This window comes from Cajanus cajan, chromosome 7 (assembly GCF_000230855.2).
Source record: "Cajanus cajan strain Asha chromosome 7, NIPB_CcT2T_4, whole genome shotgun sequence".
NCBI classification, from domain to species: Eukaryota; Viridiplantae; Streptophyta; class Magnoliopsida; order Fabales; family Fabaceae; genus Cajanus; species Cajanus cajan.
Window position 1 is genome coordinate 6,520,616 of NC_138523.1, and position 23,778 is coordinate 6,544,393.

General features: G+C 31.0%; 2 protein-coding genes across 8 annotated transcripts; both read left to right on the forward strand.

Annotated features, from left to right (window-relative positions):
• The first annotated feature begins 965 nt into the window (after window positions 1–965).
• Window positions 966–2,977, forward strand: LOC109813734 (beta-conglycinin beta subunit 1). Its single transcript, XM_020377981.3, is given in 8 exon segments — window positions 966–1,367; window positions 1,442–1,617; window positions 1,704–1,784; window positions 1,870–2,116; window positions 2,119–2,148; window positions 2,272–2,321; window positions 2,323–2,518; window positions 2,646–2,977. Coding segments are annotated over 8 exon segments (1,281 nt in total). The 5' UTR covers window positions 966–1,060; the 3' UTR covers window positions 2,840–2,977.
• Window positions 2,978–6,974: 3,997 nt separating this feature from the next.
• LOC109813721 (glycerol-3-phosphate dehydrogenase SDP6, mitochondrial) lies at window positions 6,975–21,300 on the forward strand. Of its 7 annotated transcripts, none has more exons than XR_014428110.1 (7): window positions 6,975–7,674; window positions 10,069–10,542; window positions 12,274–12,605; window positions 12,963–13,123; window positions 13,356–13,614; window positions 15,481–16,139; window positions 17,124–17,264. XR_014428110.1 is itself a non-coding variant. In XM_020377964.3 (7 exons), coding segments are annotated over exons 1-7 (1,890 nt in total). In that variant the 5' UTR covers window positions 6,981–7,310; the 3' UTR covers window positions 18,425–18,894. The 7 variants fall into 7 exon arrangements, 5 of the variants coding, with proteins under 5 accessions (XP_020233553.1, XP_082916616.1, XP_020233554.1 ...); XR_014428111.1 differs by lacking the exon at window positions 17,124–17,264 and adding an exon at window positions 16,314–16,839; XM_020377964.3 differs by lacking the exon at window positions 15,481–16,139 and adding an exon at window positions 18,424–18,894 and having other exon boundaries at window positions 6,981–7,674; window positions 17,124–17,422.
• The last annotated feature ends 2,478 nt before the right edge of the window (window positions 21,301–23,778 follow it).

Consider the following 23,778-nt stretch of genomic DNA (forward strand, 5'->3'; position numbering starts at 1 on the left):
AATTAAATTGTTAAAACTCAATATAAATATTGAGTTATTAGGTGGAATAAATCTACAAAAACTTATTCTTAAAATAAGTAAATTATATATATATATATATATATATATATATATATATTCGATAATGATATTATTAATACGGAATATCTATCAATTTTATTTGACTAACGGATCACCTATAATTAAGTTTCTTCTCTAAACTATTTTTTTCATACATAAGAATATAAAGATAGAATATTTATTATATCAAATAACAAGAATAATTACATACGTATTAGTTAAGTTACTAAAAATAAATTTAATAATATATCTTTGATTTTTTTTTTCATATGATTTCACATGTCAATTTTAGAATATTTTACATTTTCTGATCTGTTTGTTTAATTTTATTACATTGTGAGTTATATATATGAAGACATTTCCAACGATAATTGTTTTCTTTAATAATAAATCATTAGTCTTACATGGTACACACAAAGTATAATAATGTATGATGTCCACCCCATGTGCGTTCTTTAATAGGCCTACGTACTGATCAATTACTAATATATCTGTTTATGTAATTTCATATTTTCTGCGTACTCTCATTGCATGCAAGCACAACAAAATTAAAGACAATGAAGTCAGATCGAGGAAGAGACAAAACATAAGGTATCATGTCCGAAACAATGTCTAAGTTAATAAAATCGAGACAAAACGCAACCACACCCCACATCACTCCATCTATACCTAAATAACACGCACCACTTCACGTACTCACCATTCATCAAGGTGTCATCCATGCAGCAGAAATCGCTCACCATCACAGCATCGTTGTTTCCAAGTGCATGCATGCATGCCAATGCCACCTCAATTTTGTTCAATTCAACACACGTCAACCTGCATGCCATTCCGTGGCCAAATGTCCATGCAACTTAACAAGAACCTCCTCTTCTATAAACAATATAAATACCCGTATTCTCAATCCCTGTTGTCATCATCGATCGAAGAGCTAGCGAGTGCAATATTTGATCGAATAGTGTAATAAGTTAAGAGATACCTACTATTACTATAGTATATCATGATGAGGGCGCGGTTTCCGCTGCTTCTGTTGCTGGGAATTGTTTTCCTGGCATCAGTTTCTGTCTCATTTGCCATTGTTTACAGAGAGTCAGAGCCACAAAGATATAACCCTTTTCACTACGACTCTAACAAGTTCCACACTCTCTTCAAGAACCAATACGGTCACATTCGTGTCCTCCAGAGGTTCGAGTCCAGTAAACTTGAGAAACTTCGAGGCTACCAGATTTTGGAGTTCACGTCCAAACCCAACACCCTCCTTCTCCCCCACCATGTTGACGCTGAGCTCTTCCTCTTTGTCCTTGAGGGTAATTAATTAAACATATATATCATCAGTTATTTGCTTCTGTTAATGCTAATGAATCTGTTAATACATTTAAAGGGAGAGCCATACTTAACATTGTGAGCCCCGACGACAGAGATTCCTACGACCTACAGAAGGGGGATGCTCAGAGAATCCCTGCAGGAACCACTATCTATTTGGCTAATCCAAGCGACAAGGAAACTCTCAGAGTAGCAACACTCGCCATGCCCGTCAATGAACCTACTCAATTTGAGGTACTGTTTTTCCTAATTCCTAATAATTGATTCTTCGTCAAATTTGTTTCCCAATAGGAGCATCAATCTCTCTCTTTTCTCTCTAGAGTTTCTTCCTATCTAGCACCGAAAGCCAACAATCCTACTTGCAAGGTTTCAGCAAGAATATTCTAGAGGCCTCCTTTGACGTAAGCAACCAAGCAACACACCATTTATTTAATTAGTTGTTTCTCTGAATGCCACACTTGTGATTTTATTTGCTTGATTTTATAGACCGAATTTGAGGAGATCAACAAGGTTCTGTTTGGAGAAGAAGAAGAGAAGCAAGAGGGAGTTATAGTGAAACTGTCAAGGGAACAGATTCGGGAACTCAGCAAACATACCAAATCTAGTTCAAGGAAAACCATTTCTTCCCAAGATAAACCATTCAACTTGAGATACCGCGGTCCATCCTATTCCAACAAGTTTGGCAAGTTGTTTGAGATCACCCCAGAAAAAAACCCGCAGCTACAGGAGTTGGATCTCTTCCTCAGTTTTGTGGAATTGAACGAGGTAACCACAAAGAAAAACCATGTGAACAGACTCAACTAGACAATTTTCTTCTTAGTTATTGAGAACCTAATCATTGAGACTGTAAATAATGACTTTCTTTTTTTCTTTTCTTTCCAAATATAGGGAGCACTTTTTCTGCCACACTACAATTCAAAGGCCATAGTGATACTAGTGGTTAATGAAGGAGAAGCAAACATTGAACTTGTGGCCGTAAGACAAAAACAACCGCTGAGGTTTAGAGCTGAATTGTCTGAAGGCGATATATTTGCAATCCCAGCAGCTTTTCCAGTTGTCCTCAACGCTACCTCAAATTTCAATTTCCTTGCGTTTGGTATCAATGCTGAGAACAACGAGAGGAACTTCCTTGCAGGTATATATATATATAACAATCAAATTGAATACATTGTTGTTACTTTTTTGTTTTATGTCATGTCAAACATGGCTGATTGTGTTATTTATTTCCATTTCTTGGTGCGTACGTGATTGAAAATTTGAAGGTGAGAAGGACAACGTGATAAGCCAGATACAAAGACAAGTGATGGAGCTTGCGTTCCCTGGGTCTGCTCAAGATGTTGAGAAGCTACTAAAGAACCAAAAGGAATCCTTCTTTGTGGATGCTCAGCCTCAGCAAAAGGACGAGGGGAGAAAGGGTAAACATGGTCCTTTCTCTTCAATTTTGGGCACTTTCTGAGTAACTATGTTCTAAAATGTATGCAATAAGAGCTCAAGTGAGCGTCAAATGTATCTGGCCATGTAACTATTTGAGCTCTACAGAGCTTCTACTATGAATTAATAAATCGAGCAGCCTATAATGCTTTTGTTTTGGATCCTTCAACTGTCTGCTTATCTAATTTGATATGGTTCCAACGTACAAATATGCTAATATGCAGCTAAATTATCTAAATTATGACAACTCACGAGTGTATTAAATGGAAAAAGACATTGAATTAAACACATGATCCTCGACACTGTTACGGTCCACCATTTTCCAAGACTTTAAAACCGGCTTATAAGGTGAGGATGCCCACCACTTATATATTCTTTAATTGTCTTATCTCTAGTTAATAAGGGACTTACACTCTAATGTCTAGTATTATTGGACTTGGTACGTAAATAAATGGTGGGTTACCCTTTTGAATGATTTAGGATAGCTCTGATATTAGAATAGTGGATTTAAGCCTAACTCAACCTTACAAAATCGACTTATAAGTTGAAGGATGTTCTCCACTTATATATTCTTTAACTGCCTTATCTCTAATCGACGTGGAATTTGGATTTTTTCCAATAGATCTCAAGTCTATTTTAAATATATTCCTACAGAGTGAATGACAGGAAAGATCAATTGAGCATTTGCAAAGTGAACGTTTATTAAGAAGCTTCAATGAATTTGTAGATCACGGTTCTATATATACTGTGTATAAAAAACTAACATCAGAACATGACTTAAATTACTCTATACTGTTTGTAAGTAAATAACAACAAAATTTCGATTTAATCACTGACATACTAATTGGAGGTATCTAAATGTTGGTGTCCAAGCCTAAATGAGAATCTTAGTGGATAAAGTTGAATTTATTTTTATAATTTCCTTTGGTGTAGATATAATTATTTCTTCTCGTTCCTTTTCTGTAATACATTATTTATCTTTTTTGATTTTTTAAAAGTTCTTCTAATTGTTTTAATACTTCATGTATTTCATTTATTTTATCACTTTCATTTGTATCTTTCTCTTGATTAATATTTTCTAATATTTGCTTTATATTATGAATTTATTTTAGTTCTTTATTCAAAATTTATTTGAATTTTAGTAATAATCTTCATAAAAAAATTATGCAAATTTCATTTTGTAAATTTTTATAACTTTAAAAAAATTTTGAAAAAAATATTCATATATCCACAAATATTAGATGATTAAAAGTTATAAAAATCTACAAAAATGAAATTTGGATAATTTTTTTAATATTATTACTAAAATTCAAATAAATTTTGAATAAAAAATTAAAGATTATAAAATTAAAACTTAAATATTCTTCACAATTATACTAATAATAATAAATAAATTTAGAAACTAAATTTTAAATGTTCAATTACATAAATTTAAAGTTCAAATAATAATTGTTCAAATAAATATATAAAGCATAAATTATTTAAAAATAAACAATAAATCTTAAAATACAAATCCCTTTTACAAATAAAAAATAATATTTATAATATTTATTTAAATTAATATTTAATTATAATAATTATATTTATTCTTAAAATTGTAAAAAATGAAATATAAATAAAAATTTAGATTGTCATATGATAACAAAATTTGTAAAAATATAATTGTTTAAAAATGATGTTGCTTAAGGTATGTCACAAATAGTTTCCATGGAAGATGCTCTTATAAATAATAATTTTTTTTTACACCAATTAGTTTTAGTTTTAGTTTTTTCTTTTATAAATGAGACCAAAATAATATGAGAAATTCTACGGTACCCATATTATTTGGGAGGGTACCGGTACAATTATAATTATAATTTTATTTTATATTTTATATTTTTAATAATTTATTTAAATAATATTTATGATATTTTATTTTTTAATTTTTTAAATTATTTAGTCATTTTATTTTTATTTTATATATTCTAATTTTATTTATAATAATATTAATATATATTTAAATAATTTAATTTTAATAATTTTTTAAGTATATTTTTTATCTTTTCACTTAAAATTTTTAAATTTCTATATTTTAATTTTAATAATTTTTAAATATATTTTTATCTTTTGTCTTAAATTTTTGAATTTCTATATTGTAATTTTAATAACTTTTTATTTTTACTATTTATTAATTCTTTTCTTTTTTAATGTTTTATAACATTATTGAAATCTTATAATTTTAATCTCTACAATTTTATCTTATTTTTCATTTTATAAATATAATTTAAATTATTTATTTTATAATTAAATTATTTTTTTTTTAGAAATTTACTTAAAAGAATATATTAAAACTTCTCGGTCTTTTAGGTAGTGTTTGTTTCCCGTGATTTGGAGCGAAAGAAAGGCGAAGAAAAGCGGTGAGAAGCACTGTTGCTCTCCTCGCACAAAAGCAAAGAAAGGAGGTGAAAGACACGTAGGATTTGTGAAAATCCGAAAATGCCCCTCCCATGCATGTGCAATGTAGCATAGGATTCACGTTCACGTTCTCCACGGGCTGGTACTGATTCTCGACGTTGGGTGGCTGGTGGTGGCTGGTGGGTGTTGGTGGTGAGTGATTGTGGAAGGAGGTCCTCCATTGAAGGTAAGTTTGTCTCATTTGGTATATACGAAGGAGCATAATCGATTATGGTTGGCCACATAATCGATTATGCCCTTGCATAATCGATTATGGGTGAGGCATAATCGATTATGCAAGGCTATAATCGATTATGTGGCCAAGCATAATCAATTATGCAGGGTATTTTCGCTGCCAGTAGAACCCGGAACGACCCCGGAACGGCCCGTTCCAAAAATGCATGTTATGAGAAAAATGTGAAAGCAGAACGGGCCGTTCCACTTTTGGAACGGGCCGTTCCACTTTTGGCCTTTGCGGAGTACTTTATAACCCCAGAACAGACCGTTCCACTTTCAGAACGGGCCGTTCTGGGCACATTAATTTGTTATTAATAACGGTTATTTAATACCGTTTATATATATATATATAATATTAATATTTAATATATAATACCTTAAATTAAATATAATTATTTAATAATAATATTTAATTTATATATATATATTAAATATTTAATATTTAATATTTAATATATATATATATATGTATATTAAATATTAAATATTTAATATATATTTAGGGTTTAGGGTTTAGGGTTTAGGGTTTAGGGTTATTTAATACCGTTTATATATATATATATAATATTAATATTTAATATATAATACCTTAAATTAAATATAATTATTTAATATTAATATTTAATTTATATATATATTAAATATTTAATATTTAATATTTAATATACATATATATATATATATATATTAAATATTAAATATTAAATAAATATTAAATATATATATAAATTAAATATTAATATTAAATAATTATATTTAATTTAAGGTATTATATATTAAATATCAACATCAAAAAGTGGAAATATAAAAAAATAAAGTAATACATGTTTATAAAATTATAATAATAACACTTTCATAAACATTAATAAAATAATGTTACAAAATATAATTATCATAATATATTTTGTTATTATTATTTATTATTATAAATATTATTATTTTCATTTTTATTAATATTAATATTATTATTTATTATAATTAGTATCATTATTATTTATTATGATTCTTATTATTTCTCTAATATTTATTATTATTTTTATCATTATTTATTATATTTTTAATAAATTATACCTATTAATATAATTTTATTGTAATTATTATTAATTACAATAAATAATATTATACTCATTTTTAATCCAAAGGTAAAAGTGTAAATTATATATTCATCTCTTAAATTTTTATTTTTTATCTATCATTAAATTTAAACCAAATATTTAAATTAATTTATTTTTAAATTAGTTTTTTATAATTTTTTTAGTTAAAATTTATATATTTATCTTTTAATTATAATAATTATAAACTTTTTTAACCTAATGGCAAAATAGTAATCTTTCACAATTATCAATTATAAAATTTATTTTTATCTATCACATCAATCAATTTATTCACAAACTTTCACAAACTTTCTCCACATTTTTCACTCACTTTCCCTTAATCCAAACAACCTCACTTTCCACTCACTTTTCCTTTAAATCTCTCCTTTTCCACTCCTCTTTTCCATACTCAAATCCAAACAAAGCCGTTCCAAATAATATTCTCAAGAATCTCAACCGATGCAATGTAGGATAAAGTTTGATCATGATCACACTTCTCAATTCCTTCGCCTCACCCGTGAATCAGTTTCTGTTGACTAGGTTAAAACTCAATCTTGAGTCTTCACCTCGTATAAATAGTGAGATCCATAACTGGTAAACACTTTTTCTGCTCCTGAGTGAGTCGTAACCAAATCTTTTCATTTCGTTTCCTCAAAAAGACAACGCAAAACAAGGCCAACACTTCTCTCTCTCTCTCTCATCACTCTCGCTTCTCTTCTTTCATTCCTCTCCATGACTCGCCTCAGGCGACTCGGCACCGCCGTCGGAGCGGCCGTGGCCACCGCATATGGCGGCGCCATCCTCCTGCCTCCTCTGGTCTCCGCCAACGACAGCGGAGGTGGGCGATCGCACCTCGCCGCCGTCCGGGAGAAGATCCACGATCCCTTCGCCGTCGTGCCGGCGAGAGAGGTCCAGCGGTCGGCTCTGGTCGGCGCCAGCGCCGCGAACCCTCTTGACATTCTCGTCATCGGCGGCGGCGCCACTGGCTCCGGCGTGGCGCTCGACGCCGTCACCCGAGGGCTCCGCGTTGGTCTGGTTGAGAGAGAGGATTTCTCCTCCGGAACTTCCTCTCGCTCCACCAAGCTCATTCATGGAGGTACAAATGTGCATGTTCTCTCACCGATTAAAGTAATCCTCTTTGATTATTTATTTATTTATTTCTTTTTTCACCATCGTTTCCATCGGTTTAAAATTCATTTTTCAATTCTTAATGATTACATAAATTATTTATTTTTTAATCTGTAATATACACTGTATTCGTTACCTTTATTTATTTATTTATTTTTGTGTGTGAAGCTGAGTGGCTTAAGCCACATTGTTTCCGTTATAATGCTACATAATATATAAGATGAAGATAAATGAGAACTTAATCCCATGATCTGCTTTTGTCTGAAAGGGTCTTACTTTAATATAATTTTTTGTGTTGCCCAAAAAAATTGTCTGGAAAAGAGCTAACAACACATTTTTTAACCCGTCGATATGGCTTGCATCAAACCAGATATTGATGTATGATCAAAATGGTTTGAGTTTTGGGTTGAATTTGTGTAAATTTTCTATCAATCTGAACCTAACCAACTTGATCAATAAAGAGTTGGTTCGGATTATATCATTGAGTACGAAAAATTAAAAATTATTTTAGCAGAACACTATCCTCTATCAAATACCAAAAACTCATGCACTTCTAAATATAAATAAATGTATAAATGAAAACAAAGAATTAATTAATTAATATTCTTCTAAACATCTTATACATGTTAGAAAATTAAAACAAATATATCAATGATATTATTAAAGTAATATTATTTGGATTTAAATTATACATCATTAGTACAAGTGTTTCAATACTTGTATTTCTTAACTAAGGACTGAGATTTAGTCTGTGGTTTGGGAATGAAGTCGCAACATTTTATTTTTATAGGAGTCAATCCGGTGGTATGAACAGGTAAGATGATACTTTCTTGTCAGTGAAGTTGCAGAAGTAGAGAGGCTACAAGCACCAAGTGATGTTGGTGGCATATTTTAGTTGGTTCCAATGTCTTATCCATCTTAGGAAGGGATCAAAACTGAGGTAATTGAAAGGTTTCAACTTTCAACAACCAATTATGCAGAACCCCCATGAGTTGTTATTGGGGTAGAAACAAATATCAACTATAGAAGAATTTTAGGAGAAATTTGAGTTGTCACATGCCCCGAGGTGCACCAGCCTAGAATACCTCAGCTATTTTATTGAAATGGGTTCATGGAAGAAATTGGGGTCGAATTGAAGTTGTACTTGGTGAAATTTTTACTGGAGATGATGATTATGAGCAGAAATCGATTAGAAAAACTGTATATTAAGCAAAGAAAGGGGATATTTGGACAGTTGGAATATTTAGTTGGTTAGATGATTAGTTAGAGTGGTGGAGAAGATAGGGTATAAATCATAGGAGGGGAATAAGGGCGACTTTAGAATTCTATGGGAAATTGGGAGGGAAAGCCCAGGTTTCTTGAGTAATTGAAGGAGGGATGTAAAACTGACTCATGTATTAATTAGTTTATTTTATTTTATATTTACATCTGTATCTCTTTTCTTATTCTATTATTCTTGGTGCTTCTCATTATTTAATTAAATATTGGCTGGGATAAATAGCTCATGCTGTGGATTATCAATAACGCATTGAGGAAATTTGGTAGGCCAAACAATATGTTTTCATGATTAATATTGATGTGTTTTGTAAAAGGATATTCTGCAAAATTATAATTTTGAATTTGTTTTTCATATTCTTTCAAAGGATATGAAATAACATTAACAAAAGTACAAAACTAAAAACTTATAACAGTATCATACTTTTGGGATTTGAAATTTACAGGTAGAATACATAGAATGGACACTGTTTCCATGATTTTGAGGATTGTGAAGTTTACTTTGATTTAAGTTTTCAAATAAGATTGATAAAAACCAATCTACATCTTAACACCGAAGATTGTGGATATTTACTTCCTTGAGATTTTCAGTCCTATAGGGAAAGTATTGTTTTTTGTCTCCTTATTTTATATGTTTATGGAAAAATAGTATTTGATGTAAAATATACATACATATATATATATATATATATAATTATATATATATATATATATATATATATACACACACACACACAAAAGAGAGTTGGCACTAGAAAAAATTTCTATTATTAAGAAAAGAACAAAGTTACATAGAAGAATTTTCAATGAATTCTTTATCTATTACAATGCTCTCTAAGGATTAAATCCTCTTGCTTTTACTCTTTTGCTTTAATGAATTGTTACAATCATCTGCACTTATTTATTTTAAAATACAAGCAACACAAGCCTTTCGTTTGGAATGGTTAATATCAACTAAACTATTAATTCAATGAATGAATTATAACTATTTACTAATATATATGGAAATGATATTAATGCCATACTTAACATTTTAAGTAGCAAGTACTTGTTGATCTAACATTTCAGTGTTTGAGTAAACTCTTAGGGGTTCGTTACCTGGAGAAAGCTGTCTTTAAACTTGACTATGGCCAGCTGAAGTTAGTATTTCATGCACTTGAGGAGCGTAAACAGGTTATTGACAATGCACCACACCTATGCCATGCTTTGCCTTGCATGACACCATGTTTTGACTGGTTTGAAGTATTCTACTACTGGATTGGCTTGAAAATGTACGATTTGGTCGCAGGAGCACGACTCTTGCACTTATCAAGATATTATTCTGCAAAAGAGTCTGTTGAGCTCTTTCCCACTCTGGCAAAGGAGGGAAAAGGTAGAAGCCTGAGGGGAACAGTTGTTTATTATGATGGGCAGATGAATGATGCACGACTTAATGTTGGATTGGCTTGCACAGCGGCATTAGCTGGTGCAGTGGTGCTGAACCATGCTGAAGTTGTATCCTTACTGAAGGATGATGCTGGTGAACGGATAATTGGTGTACGAATTAAGGACAATTTAACTGGTAATACTTTCTTCTATTTCTATCTGTTACTGTAGACATTCATGGTTTACAATTTTTTTTACTATATTGGATTATCAGAAATAGTAAGTTAGCAAATGTATGATAGGATATTATATCTGATTAAATAAGGGTTCTAGGTCATTGTGAGGAACGAACACACAATCTGAAGAATCATTTGTTGGAAGTCAATCCTTTATTCTTATGCTGTTAATTTGTGGCATTGGTGTGTTTGATTCAAAAAAGGTGATGGGCTGGATAGCACAATAACAATTATCCCATGTTTGATTTTAAAAATGATCATAGGACAACACAAAAGAAAGGATGGAGTAGGGATGTAAATTTTTTTTTTATCACATACCAGAACATGGGACAACTTTTTTGTTGTGTACAATGTAATGAACTAAGTCAAAATTACAGCACTTTTCCCTCAATGTTATAAGCCCACTCTTTCACTCCCAAACCAAAACACTAATAGCAGTGTAATATCACATGGTTTTTTCTTTTATTTCATTTGAAAAACAGTGAAATAATTCAAACATTCAAAATTTTCCAATCAGCTCAGTATATAACAGATCCATGGTATAATAAATACATATTCCCATCTGTGTGTATGAAGGATTTTTTATTCTGTGGCCACGGGCACATTATAAAGAGTAAAAATGTAAAGGTTTTAATGAAAGAGGGTGTTTATATCAAAAACAGAGTAATTTGATACTTTTTAAAGTAATTTAAAACATTTAATATGATGTATTAACACTATGTCTGGGCTGACAATAGACTAAGTACTAGAGTAATTAAAATTATCAAAATATTGTCTTGTGCCTTGTCATAATGTAAATAATCTTGTACAACACAGAGGATATTATTATAGTAGTCTTCACATTGTTCTTTCCAGTACTTGGAACATCTCAATGGCACATACTCATTAAAGTCGCATAATTGTATTGTTTATAATTTTTATGTAGCAGCAGTCCGAAAAAAAAAAAAAAAATTATGTAGGTCATATCATGACACAATTTTTTTATATATATATAAATTTTATGCTACTTAAGCAATTATCCATTCCAATGGTGTTATGAACTAATGACAAGCAGTTCACCAAATCGGTATCACTGTAACTATTCATCCTTCCCCACCAAATGATCCCCACTCATCTCTTTGTTTTTGGTTTAGTAACCATATCTTATACAAGCAACCCTCTCTTATTTGTAACTCAGGAAACTATAATGATGCAGAACCCAATAAGTGACAGTTTCTTATTTATAGAGCAGGTTAAGCAATTTGAATTTGAGATGCTCTTATGCATATGAAACAACTCATAATACAAAATTGCTTGTGTGATGCATCAACCACCAAACAATAGACATAAAAAATTGTGTCGTGACTCAGATACTTATTCTGTGCCGTTCTGCTTAATATGGAGAGATTATGAACACTGTTCATACTCTCCCCATGTGCATCAAATGCACCTTAAGCTTAAAATTAATTTTTTGACAGTTCAATAGTTAATTATTTCTGTTTGAAAATCTGCTTTTTTTATCTGTTGTTCAGCTTTTGTGAAGCTTTTTTTATTTTTTATTTTTTTATTCATTGTATTCAGACATTAGGATATAGCCTATATATATATATATATATATATAATGATCTTGCTGATTGTGAGTTGAACCACTCAAGTATTTTCATCTAACCATTAACCTCAAGTATTTCTATTTGTTATTTTGCTTGTTGCAGGCAAAGAGTTTGATACATATGCAAAAGTAATTGTGAATGCGGCTGGGCCTTTTTGTGATTCTGTAAGAAAAATGGCTGACAAAAGTGCACGAGACATGATTTCTCCAAGCAGTGGTGTACATATTATACTCCCCGATTATTATTCTCCAGAGGGAATGGGCTTAATTGTTCCCAAAACTAAGGATGGACGTGTTGTTTTTATGCTACCATGGTTGGGACGAACAGTTGCTGGAACTACAGATTCCAACACTACCATTACATTTCTTCCAGAACCACATGAAGATGAAATACAATTTATATTGGATGCCATATCTGATTACCTTAATGTAAAAGTATGACACTGCTGCCAATACAGGCAATTTTTAAGCTCATTAATTTTCCTATTCTTTCTGATGTTATATGCAGAAATTAAATGATCCCATGCTTATTAGATGTTTGGAAATATTTTGGATAATCCTAGGCCAAAATTAAAAAAAAGTAAATTGCATCATATATCTGTTAGCAAAATTGCTATAGAATTCAATCTTTTCATTTGTGGGATTCCCCCTTATTTTAAAATTAACTGGGTCTATCCTCAGAAATCTGATTAAATCCAACCAAAGTGATCTTAGTGGGATGTTACTCAATCTAGATGTCCTTTTACTATATCCCTTTCTCTTTCTACTTTAAATAATGCTTTGAAAATTTAGGTCCGACGCACTGATGTTCTTTCTGCCTGGAGTGGCATTCGCCCATTAGCAATGGACCCAACAGCTAAAAATACTGAGAGTATCTCCAGGGATCATGTTGTCTTTGAGGATCACCCTGGCTTGGTCACCATTACTGGTGGCAAGTGGACTACCTATCGAAGGTAATTGTTTAATGGATCAAGCTAAAAGTTGTTGAAATTTGTTCATATGTTTCTCCAGTTAGGCATTACATTAATCATGTTAACCATTCAGTTAGTCTATTGCTCCATTTAACTAGTGTTTAATTATTTTCCAACTTCAGCTCCATTCGTTGTTGCCTTTCCTTCTCATTTTTACCTTCCAGCAGTCAATATTCTTATTGCCTACAAATATTCTGATCCCAATTTATTTCAGCATGGCAGAGGATGCTGTCAATGCAGCTATAAAGTCTGGGAAGTTGACCCCCACCAATGGTTGTATTACCAACAATCTCAGGATTGTTGGTGGTGAAGGGTGGGATCCTGCTTCTTTTACTATTCTTTCTCAACAGTATATGCGCATGAAAGTAACATATAAGGGTAAAGTTGTTCCTGGTGTGATGGACACTGCTGCAGCAAAGCACTTGTCTCATGCATATGGAACATTGGCTGAGCGAGTTGCTGCCATTGCTCAGGTTAGCTTGTATTTATTTCATATTTTTCTATAGCAGTGTTTGCACAGGAACTTTTGAAAATGTCTTGTTGATTAATTAATTTAATTGAAAAAATGGTTTTTGATAGAGGCTAGTGCCATCAATTTATCTGTGGCTGACTCACCTTATGGCACATGGCTTATGTTTGCCGTAAACCATGAATGTAAATGAATACCAAATATTGGTGATGAATCTGTTTAGAGATATAAAAAAAATTCCTCAGCCCCTCTACCTAATTGCTTAAACTTTTAGGATAGTTGATTCTTAACATAATATCAAAGTTGCGACCAAGTGGTCAAGAGTTGGATCTTTGGCGTTCCCATTTTTCATAATTTAATTGAACATTGGAATAAGGTAAAGTAGATTTGAGCATTATCCATGCTGTGAGCACAAAGGGGTCTTGCATGCAAGGTTGTCTAACTTAAGAGTGTACATGAACTCATGGAGAGTGCATAGACTTGACTCATAAATTCATAATATTTTACCAATTTGCCATGCTTTGAGCACAATGATAGATACCCATTAGTTAGTAGAATAATTAGTTGGTCAGAGAGTTACTTAGTTGGGGGCTGGGATAACTAGAGAAATAAGGCATGTTGCCTATAAATAAGAAAAGGGGTTGAAAGGGAGATTTTATCTTGTGATTTGAGAGGAAATTTATGTTGGTATGGGTGAGTCCAAGCCTCTCAATAATCCTGGGAATTATTTTGTAATTTTCTATTAATAGAAACTTAGCTTTCTATAATTCTGATTCACTTTCTATCACACAGGGATCTTGCAAGCAAGATTGTGAAACTCGAGAGTTTTCATATACTCATGGGTGGTCGGTAGACTTGACTTGCAATTTGTTAGAGTTTACTTAATAAAAATTAATGCTAAGAAAGCCTAATGATAATATCCAGACAAAATATAATACCATAAAATTATAAATATTCAATATTATGACTTCATAATAAAGCAAACCATTGTAATAAGTATGATAGAACCTGTTAAAATCTTACATAAATCATCAAATCAAAAGTTCGAAAGGTGAAGTATTTTTGGTTCCCAAGCTCTAAGAACATGAGCTTAGAACCTAACTCAATTTCACAAAACCAGTTTGTGAGGTAAAGATTGTTCGAAGCTTATAAGAGCTAAATTAGCTATATCTCTAGTTGATATATGTTCTCAACTAGGGCAAAACACGACACATTTCACTGTTTCAGACTTTCAAAATTTGGTTGGTTCATCCACAACAGGGGATGTAAGGTACCTTGTTGCAGGAGAGATTCAATCAACTTGTCTGTGGAAAGTCATTGCAGGTAGTTGGTTGTCACAGGGAATGGTGAGTCACCACCGTGTTGTCATTGCAGATGTCGCAGCCACATATATTGTTGAAGGCAGGGGTCAGTTACTATTGGGATAACAATTTAAATTTTCAATTTCAATTTAAAAAGATATTATTTTTAGGATTTTGTTTAGAATTTGAAATATTATCTTTATTTTAGGGATTTTTTCATCTTTTAAGGTAAGGATACAAGGTCAATATATAGAGGCTCTTGAAATGAGGAAAATTATCCAACTTGTAGAAAGGGTCACCACCCTAAATGAGAGAGGGGAGAGATTATAAGAGGTGTTGTGAATGTAGACATGAGAGGCCGAATTACATTCAATAAATTTGAAATAATGAATATTCATTTAAGTGTTACCATGGACATACATGATTGCATAAGGGGCCAAACTATGTTAAATAAATTTGTGTGATTTTTTTCCCCCTATTTGTTATGGTTTTTCTTTGTGTGCTCTCTCATCATTGTGTATAAAGAGGAGTTTTTGTTCCCAACAGCTACCACCTTGTTCTGATCGCAGATTGTCAGAGGAAGAAATTCTCCTAAGGCCCCCTAAAATGTTGGTTGGGGTTTTCTTTTAGGTTGGGATGTTGATGTAACACAGATAGAGATGCATATTTCTATGCTTCAAAGCTCAATACAAATGAAGCCAGATGTTGAAAAGGTATTAGTAGAAGTAGCATAAAAACCACCCAAGCAACCATCTGCCACTGTACTGAAAACATGTATAAGGAAGCCAAGTTCAGATAATTGGCCATATCAAGTGCCAAAAACACCCAAGGTATGCTGGCAAAAAAAATTGGGAAGTTATGGTGTCAACTTGATGAAGTGAGGCATGTGAATTGTGAAGATTACATGTGGAAGAGACATGTGGCACATGCTGCTTCATCTGGAAGAGCTGATGGTCTGTAGATGATATCTTGAGTCCTGGTATAGCTGGAATTTGTCACAATCTAAGAAGTGGTTGGGGGGCGGGGGTTGGATTTGTCACTTGATCCATAGAATCTTTGTCAGAATGGAGCATGGCAATGGTAGATGATGCCATGATTGAAACATGGCTGGTAAGGATTAATGACCTGTCTGGTCAGTGAGAACAGTGTGTTTGGAGGCTAGGGTATGCAAGTACTGATGCATGGTGGTGGAGAGATAGGAAGAACCTGTTCTGAAATCATAGAGAGAGTAAGATCCATTGAGAAATTTATCACTAATTAATCTATGCAGATCTATTTTTATTCTAATTGCTTGTCACGTTCTCCCAAGACTATTTCCGAGTTATAGCACTAGTTGTAGTTATTAGACTTACACCTGATTACCACATTTATTACATGTCTGATTTGCATGAAATTGTAACAGAGAACATATGGTGAAATTTGTTGGATACAATTGCAAGGTATGGGGCATGAGTTCCACATTAGAAGTATGAGATTTATGAAGCCTTGAGCTCTTACAAAGACTAGCTTTTATTATATGGTTTTTCCAAGGCTCTTGTCACTTGTCAGAATTCTTTTAAGACTTTCCAACTATAGCATAAGCTCCGAGGTATTTATTGCCTTTGGTAGATGAAATCTTGGTAACCTGCCTGCGTCTGAAATAGAAACATGTGACATATTACAGCATATTCATACATGGCAGCTAATATCTAAGTAGTATATTAAACTTTGATGTATTTTTTGTTTGATATAAGCCGTCTTACAGATGTCATTTGACATTAAGAACTGTTCATATTTGAGATGTATTAAACATAGTTAGGACTAAACGATGTTAAATAGGGTTGATCAATATTTCATTATTACGCAATTTCAGGATGGCACTGGGCTTCTTAACCATGAATTGGTTTCTGCTTAATGCTTTTTTTTTTTTTTTTTTTTTTTTTTTTTTTTTTTGTAAAAATAACTACAAATAGGCTTCAGCTTTGTCGTTTGACCTTGCTGGTTGTAAAATATTAAAGATAAAATAATCCATTACACGATAATTCGTTTCAACACCCAATGCTTTTATTCTAGTTTGACAAATCAAAATCCAAAATATGTGCATTTTAGTTATCACTTATAAATGGTGATAAATTTTCTATCTGAACAGTGTGCTTATGGTAATTTGTACAAGTTTTAGTCAGTTTCATGGTTTCATTAATGGCAAGATTTATTTTGTATATTCTGTATGCAGAATGAAAATTTGGGAAAACGGCTTGCCCATGGTTACCCTTTTCTAGAGGCTGAGGTGGCCTACTGTGCTCGTCATGAATACTGTGAATCTGCCATTGACTTCATTGCAAGGAGGTCTCGTCTTGCGTTCCTTGACACTGATGCAGCAGGACGGGCATTACCTCGTGTGATTCAAATATTGGCAGCTGAGCACAAATGGGACAAGTCAAGGCAAAAGGAAGAGATGCAAAAGGCTAAAGGATTTTTGGAGACTTTTAAATCCTCCAAAAATGCTCAATTCTATGATGGGAAGCACAATTAGTAAGTAACTTAGTACTTCTATTCGTCTACATATGAATTGCATATAGAAACCTGGCTTAATTAATATTTCAGTCCCCATAATATATACCTCTTCCATTTTTAGTGTCTAGAAAAATTTCTTGTTGCTTTAGATCCTTTTTAGTTTGTGTTTTTTACTCCCAAAGTGTTACTGTTTTTGTCCCTCTAAAATAGTACATTTTTTGCACAGGTCCCTCTTCCTGTGTTGGGAACAAAAAAACCTTATTCTTTTACACATATGGATGAGACAATACAAACAAGTTAATACCATAAAGAAATAGAAAAAGATCACATGAAATTTTATTTAATGTGGTTCGGCTCTTCATATCTACGTCCACAATGATACTCATTATTTCAAAATGTATTACATGTATCTTCTTGAAAACCCTCCTTTTAAGTTTTGTGGGTAAAATTTGAAAACTCCTTCGCACAAGTTTTATAGGTGAAATTTAAAATCTCCCTTCTTAAGTCTTTTGACGAAACTTGGAAATCCTCCTTCATATAACCTCTCTCATTTAAGACTGTGTGTGACCTTCTCTACAGGCCAAGTGTTTAATCTCCAGAGTCTCTATTTATTAACCTTACATCCTCTAATTTTAAAAAGGAAAAAAATCTCTAAAATAAATATAATATATTTCAATTTTAAATAATATCTTAAAAGAATCAATATCATTTTAAAATCTAAATAGTATCTCAGATATTTAAATTTGAAAATTGGAATTGTTTTCTCAACACTTTGAAAGAATTTCATTAAGAAACTTCAGGTCTGTTTTTAATTATCCGAGTCACGTCAATATTGAACAGGTATAGAGACCAAAAAAAAAGTAACTAAAACCACCAAAGTTTTTTCTAGGGACTAAAACTGAAAAATTTATATTATGAAGACCAAAAAGTTAATTAAGCCCAGAAACTTTGTATTTGTTGTTTTAAAGAACTTCACCACCTCTTTAGAGTTCGGAAGGGATGAATAATGTATATAATAGATTATAATTTTTCTCAGGCTTGAACGAGAAGGGAGTCACCTTCCAAACATAGTATTATTGCCTAGATTTCCGTGGGTCAATACAACACTGCAGCTATGGAGAGTAGCTGAATACATTGCAGAAGTCTATATTATTTAGTGAATTTGTCTACGCTGCATGGCAAAAATGCATTTGAAGTTGATACGAAGTTGTTTTCTCCAAAAATGGTTGTCCTGAGCCATGTGTTTGGAACGATGTCAGTCACATTTGTTGGTTGTGGCTATTAACTTTGTTGGAAAAAAATGGTATGGAGGAAATTAATAATAAAAAAAATAGGTGGCAAACCACTTATTGTTAAGAGATCCTTGTTTGCAATAAGTCCTTCGGAAAAATATTGTCCATCGTGTATTTGTTTATGGACTTTACTTTGTTGTAAATACTGGATAAGAAATTCTGAAATTAAGTTGAAATATAAATAGGTTTTACTTCAAATTTTATGGACCAAAGCCATAGAATTATTTCCAAAAATCAAGATATTTAAAATATGCTAGTTATTATTATCAGAAAACATATTTATAAGTTGTATGCATATTGAAGGGGAGAAGTAAGAAAGTTCAGGTTAAATGCATTGAACAAGCCTTTTTCTAACACTTTGTTATAGATCCAATTTTATTTATTTATTTTTTTTACAATAAGTTTAGATTATTGGATTTTTAAAATTACGTGTAAAAACTTTTAAGTGGAAAGTGAAACATATTGTTGTGAGTTTTAATATATTTTAGTAATATAAATTATATTAGAAAAAAATTGATAGAGAAACACTTGAACCAAAAGAGGTCGATCAACGATTTAGGAGGCTACATAGCCTCCTCAATTTCAGAGTTGTAAAGAAGACATCGATAAAGAATTGCTTGAATCGAAAGAGCTAAATACAGGAGGCCGTAACCTCCTAGGTTTACCAACTAATTATAATTAGTCTTGCATATATTTTTAGTCATGTATGTAACAGCCCAATTTTTACATGGCCAAAAGCTCAATTAAGGTGATTTAGTAGCCTAGAACGGGCCGTTCCAAAATTAGAACGGGCCGTTCCAAAATTAGAACGGGCCGTTCCAAAATTAGAACGGGCCGTTCTAAATTAGAACGGGCCGTTCTAAATTACTAAATATTCCTACATTTGGTAGCCCGGAATGGGCCGTTTCAAATCATTAAATTTGCCTATGATTCTTAGATAGGAACGGGACGTTCCGATTTTCAGAAATGGCCTTTTCACCTAATTGAGAATGAGCCGTTCCAAAATATGACCGTTGTAAGTATTAAATGCACCCTAGAACGGACCGTTCTGGTTTGAGAACGAACCATTCTGGATGTGATTTTTACTCGTGAGTTAAGGGTCCAGAACGGGCTGTTCCGGATTTGGAACAGGCGGTTCTGGAGACATCTGATCCTATAAATAGAGCACTCTAGCACTCTTAAAAGCACACTTTTCACTTCTCTCTTCTTTTCTTTCTACACTCTCTGAAGACCGAGAGACACTCAGAGGAGGAGACTAAGGAGATATTTGTTTTAGTTTCAACTACTGTTTATCAAGGTACGGGGTAAAAGGGGATTATTTGTATGTAGAGTTATATAAGGGAATTGGGTAGAGGAAGAGTCTCTTAAGATTATGAGTAATTTTATAATTATTTCTGTTTGAGAAATTGATGATCCCATTAGACTGTATATGTATTGAGGATTAAAAATATGCTAATAATTTGTAAGAATGATGATCTGGGAGAGAGAACGAAATTGTAGAAAAGTGTCTGTGAGCTAGGTTTTGGAACAATTGGGAGTTTTACTGTTTATGTTAAAATTATATTAACTTGATAATTCCATTGATTATTATATTAATTTATGAATGTTATTGTTATATTACTTGATAAAAATTGATGATTTAGATGTTAATTGCTTGAGGTGTATGAAACTCATTATTTTGGACTTATCTGATGTGTGTATGGAATTGAACTATGAGATATTGTGTGGAATGTGAATGAGATGTGATTGTGGTTCTTCACACCTATGACCAGGGGTGAGCATGGCCCAGGATTGTTACATGGATATCGTGACCTTGGTTAACATGTCAGGGGTGAGCACGACCATGGGTTAAGGATAACGTGACCTTGACACAATGTTATATCAGGGGTGAGCACGACCCGAGATTGTTACATGGGTATCGTGACCTTGGTTAACATGTCAGGGGTGAGTACGACCCTGGGTTAGGGGTAATGTGACCTTGACACAACGTTATATCAAGGGTGAGCACGACCTTGGATTGTTACATGGGTATCGTGACCTTGAATAATATGTCGGGGGTGAGCACGACCCTGGGCTAGATATGCTATAGGGGAATCGTGACCTTGGCAGAGTGTTATATCAGGGGTGAACACGACCTTGGATTGTTAAATGGGTAGCGTGACCTTGGCATAATGTGAAGTGCAAGATTTGTGATGATTGGTGTGATGGAGAATTGTGACGTGATGACGATGCATGATTGATTAAAATACGATATGTTGAAATATTTATGAATATTAAGTTATAATGAGATAATATGTTGTGTTTTCTTATGTGCTATATATAGTTTTCTTTTCTTACTGTACGATTTGTGGATGTTTTAGGTGAGGAAGATCTGGCTATGAGTAACATCTAGAATGCCAACAGTTGATTTATGGGTATGCTCTGATATTGTTACATCGGGGCAGATGATTTCTAGGACATGAATTGTATTTGTATATGGAGTTGAACCTATTATTTTGAAAACATTTTGTAGCTTCTTATGTTTTATTTTCCAAGTTTCATTTTTAAAATATTTTGGAAATTGAGGAATGTTTCTAAAAGTTTTTATGTGAACTCTTTTACCTATGTTGAAAATTTTAATTCCTTAGTTTATTTACATTATTATAATATATTAGTTGGGGTAGTAAGGGTGTCATAATGTATAATGAGGAAATTTTAATTTTGATTTTTGTTCATGATTTATTATTATTATTTTATTATTCTAAAATTTAGAATTATTATTTTTAGTCTTCATTATTATGCAATCATTGTTAATTACTTGTCTATTTTTGAATAAGTCAGTATTATCCACAACAACCATTAGAGATACCATATTAATTTGTGACATCTCTTGAAAAGTTATTAAAATAAATGTTATCTATATATCTTAAAATTATTATTATGGATTAAAAATTTCTGATTTTCAATTTTAGAGGAATAAAAATTAAAAAAAATATTTTTTTAGGAATTAAAACTAAAATTTACTTATTTTTCAAGATCAAAAAGATTTTTATAAAGATTAAAAACAATATTTACAAATTTTAAAAAGATGAAAAATAATATTTTTACAGGAATCTAATAAAAGTTTTTTCATTTTATATAAATTAAAAATATATTTAAACCTTATAATTAAATATATAATATCAAGAGAAATTGAGAGAGCAACGAAGGGGATTAGGGAACGGCTAAAGAGTGTATAGTTATAATTAAAGTTTCACTTTGAAATTAACACTAATCTTTAATGCAAACTTATATTTTTTTTTGTAGATATAAATTTGGAAGAATAAATGATGCCTCATAAAATTACTAGTAAGCCAAAATTCTAATTTTAATAAGGTCAAAATTTAGATATTTTTTTTTTAAGTGTAACTGATATTATTTTCTAATTAGAATTAAAATTTTATTTCGATATTATATATTTATATTTAATATAAATCTTATTAATCTATATTTACACATACTACAAAATAAAACTTCAGCACTAATTGAAGAATAACACTTAATGTTTAAAAATCTAAGATGAAAGTATTTAGTTTTCTCTAAAGTTAACTCTAATTGATGATGAAATTAACTCTAATTGAAGAATATCATGCACTTAAAAAATTGTAATTAAGTTTTCTCGATTTAATAAATCTACGCCGAAAAAATCGTATGCAAATCTTATATGCTGCTACAAAAGCAAGAAAGGAATACGACTAAAATAAGCTCTCTAAGTTCGCATGGAAAGTGGAAAACAAAAATCTGAGATGAAATTATTCAGTTGGTTCCTAAACTAATCGAAATTTCATTAGATCCTCAAACAAAAAATATTTATAATTAAATTCTTGATTTTTAAAATTTCTGTAAATGGGTCTCGAACTCTCTTCAGTTTTCAAAACAATCACAAATTCCCATTCCATGAATTAATCCAAGACCCAATTTAAAAATTTTATAATATCATCATCACTCAATTAAAATTTCTTTTAATACAAGGTCTAATTAAAAATTGGTTAAATTCATATGTTGGTTCCTATAATTTTGTCAAATTTTTTACTTAAGTCTTTATAGTTGAAAATATTCTAAAAAGGTTTTTATAATTTAATTTTTTTAATTAAATCCTTTATCCACTAAAACATTAGTTTGTGTTCACGGAATATTATGACATGAAAATTATCTTTTAATATAGTAATTAATTAATTTCTATAATTTGTATTTATTTTAAATGTTTCTAATTAAATCCCTAATTTTAATATGTTAATTACACAACTTAAGATTCCTTTCGAGTTTAAAGTTAAATTATATTTCAGTTTTTAAATTCTTTGATATTTTTCAATTTATATTTATTCATAAAAATCAAGAAAAATTAAAAACATAACTTTTTATATGCATAATTTAATATTCTAGTTTGTACTTTGTACAATATACAAAATAAATGTCTATTTTAAATAATTAAAATTTTAAAAATAATTATTTTAAAATATATTAAGTATACATAGCTATTTAAAAATAATCTCATTTAAGATAACTATTCTAATTTATATGTAGGGAAGATTTAATATAAAAACATTAACTAATATTTAGCTACAATGTATATAGCTATAGTTTATAACAAATAAATATTTTAAATTATACTATAATTAAAATTTATAATAAATAAATATTTTTAAACATATAAATTATATTTTAGATTTACAATAAATGATTTATATTGTAATATAATATTATTTTAAATTAGTAATAATTTTTAAAAATATTAAAATTGAATTAAAAACTTAAAAGAAAATTAAAAGAGATGAGAGGTTGAGATAACTCTTAAAAATACTTTTGTCCACAGTTTTATAACTCTAATATATCTATATTTTTAATTATACTGTATATAAAGAAGATATCTCCTTTTGATTTTCATTTTTTTTTAGATATTTATACCTTTTTATTATATTTTAGTTTTTTTCACCATCATATTTTTTAAAGGTAAAATAGAAGGAAAAAAATATGTGTACAAAAATTGTCCTCCACTTTACTAATAATAACTATCGTCTTATTTTATAATCACTTTTTTATGATTATTTTATTATTTTTAATTAT

Excerpts from the sequence above, each read along its gene's own strand:
- LOC109813721 (XM_020377964.3), top strand. The coding sequence starts at position 7,311 with ATGACTCGCCTCAGGCGACTCGGCACCGCCGTCGGAGCGGCCGTGGCC. Across the intron at positions 7,675-10,068 it reads CACCAAGCTCATTCATGGAG|GGGTTCGTTACCTGGAGAAA; the intron begins GTACAAATGTGC and ends GTAAACTCTTAG. Across the intron at positions 13,124-13,355 it reads AAGTGGACTACCTATCGAAG|CATGGCAGAGGATGCTGTCA; the intron begins GTAATTGTTTAA and ends AATTTATTTCAG.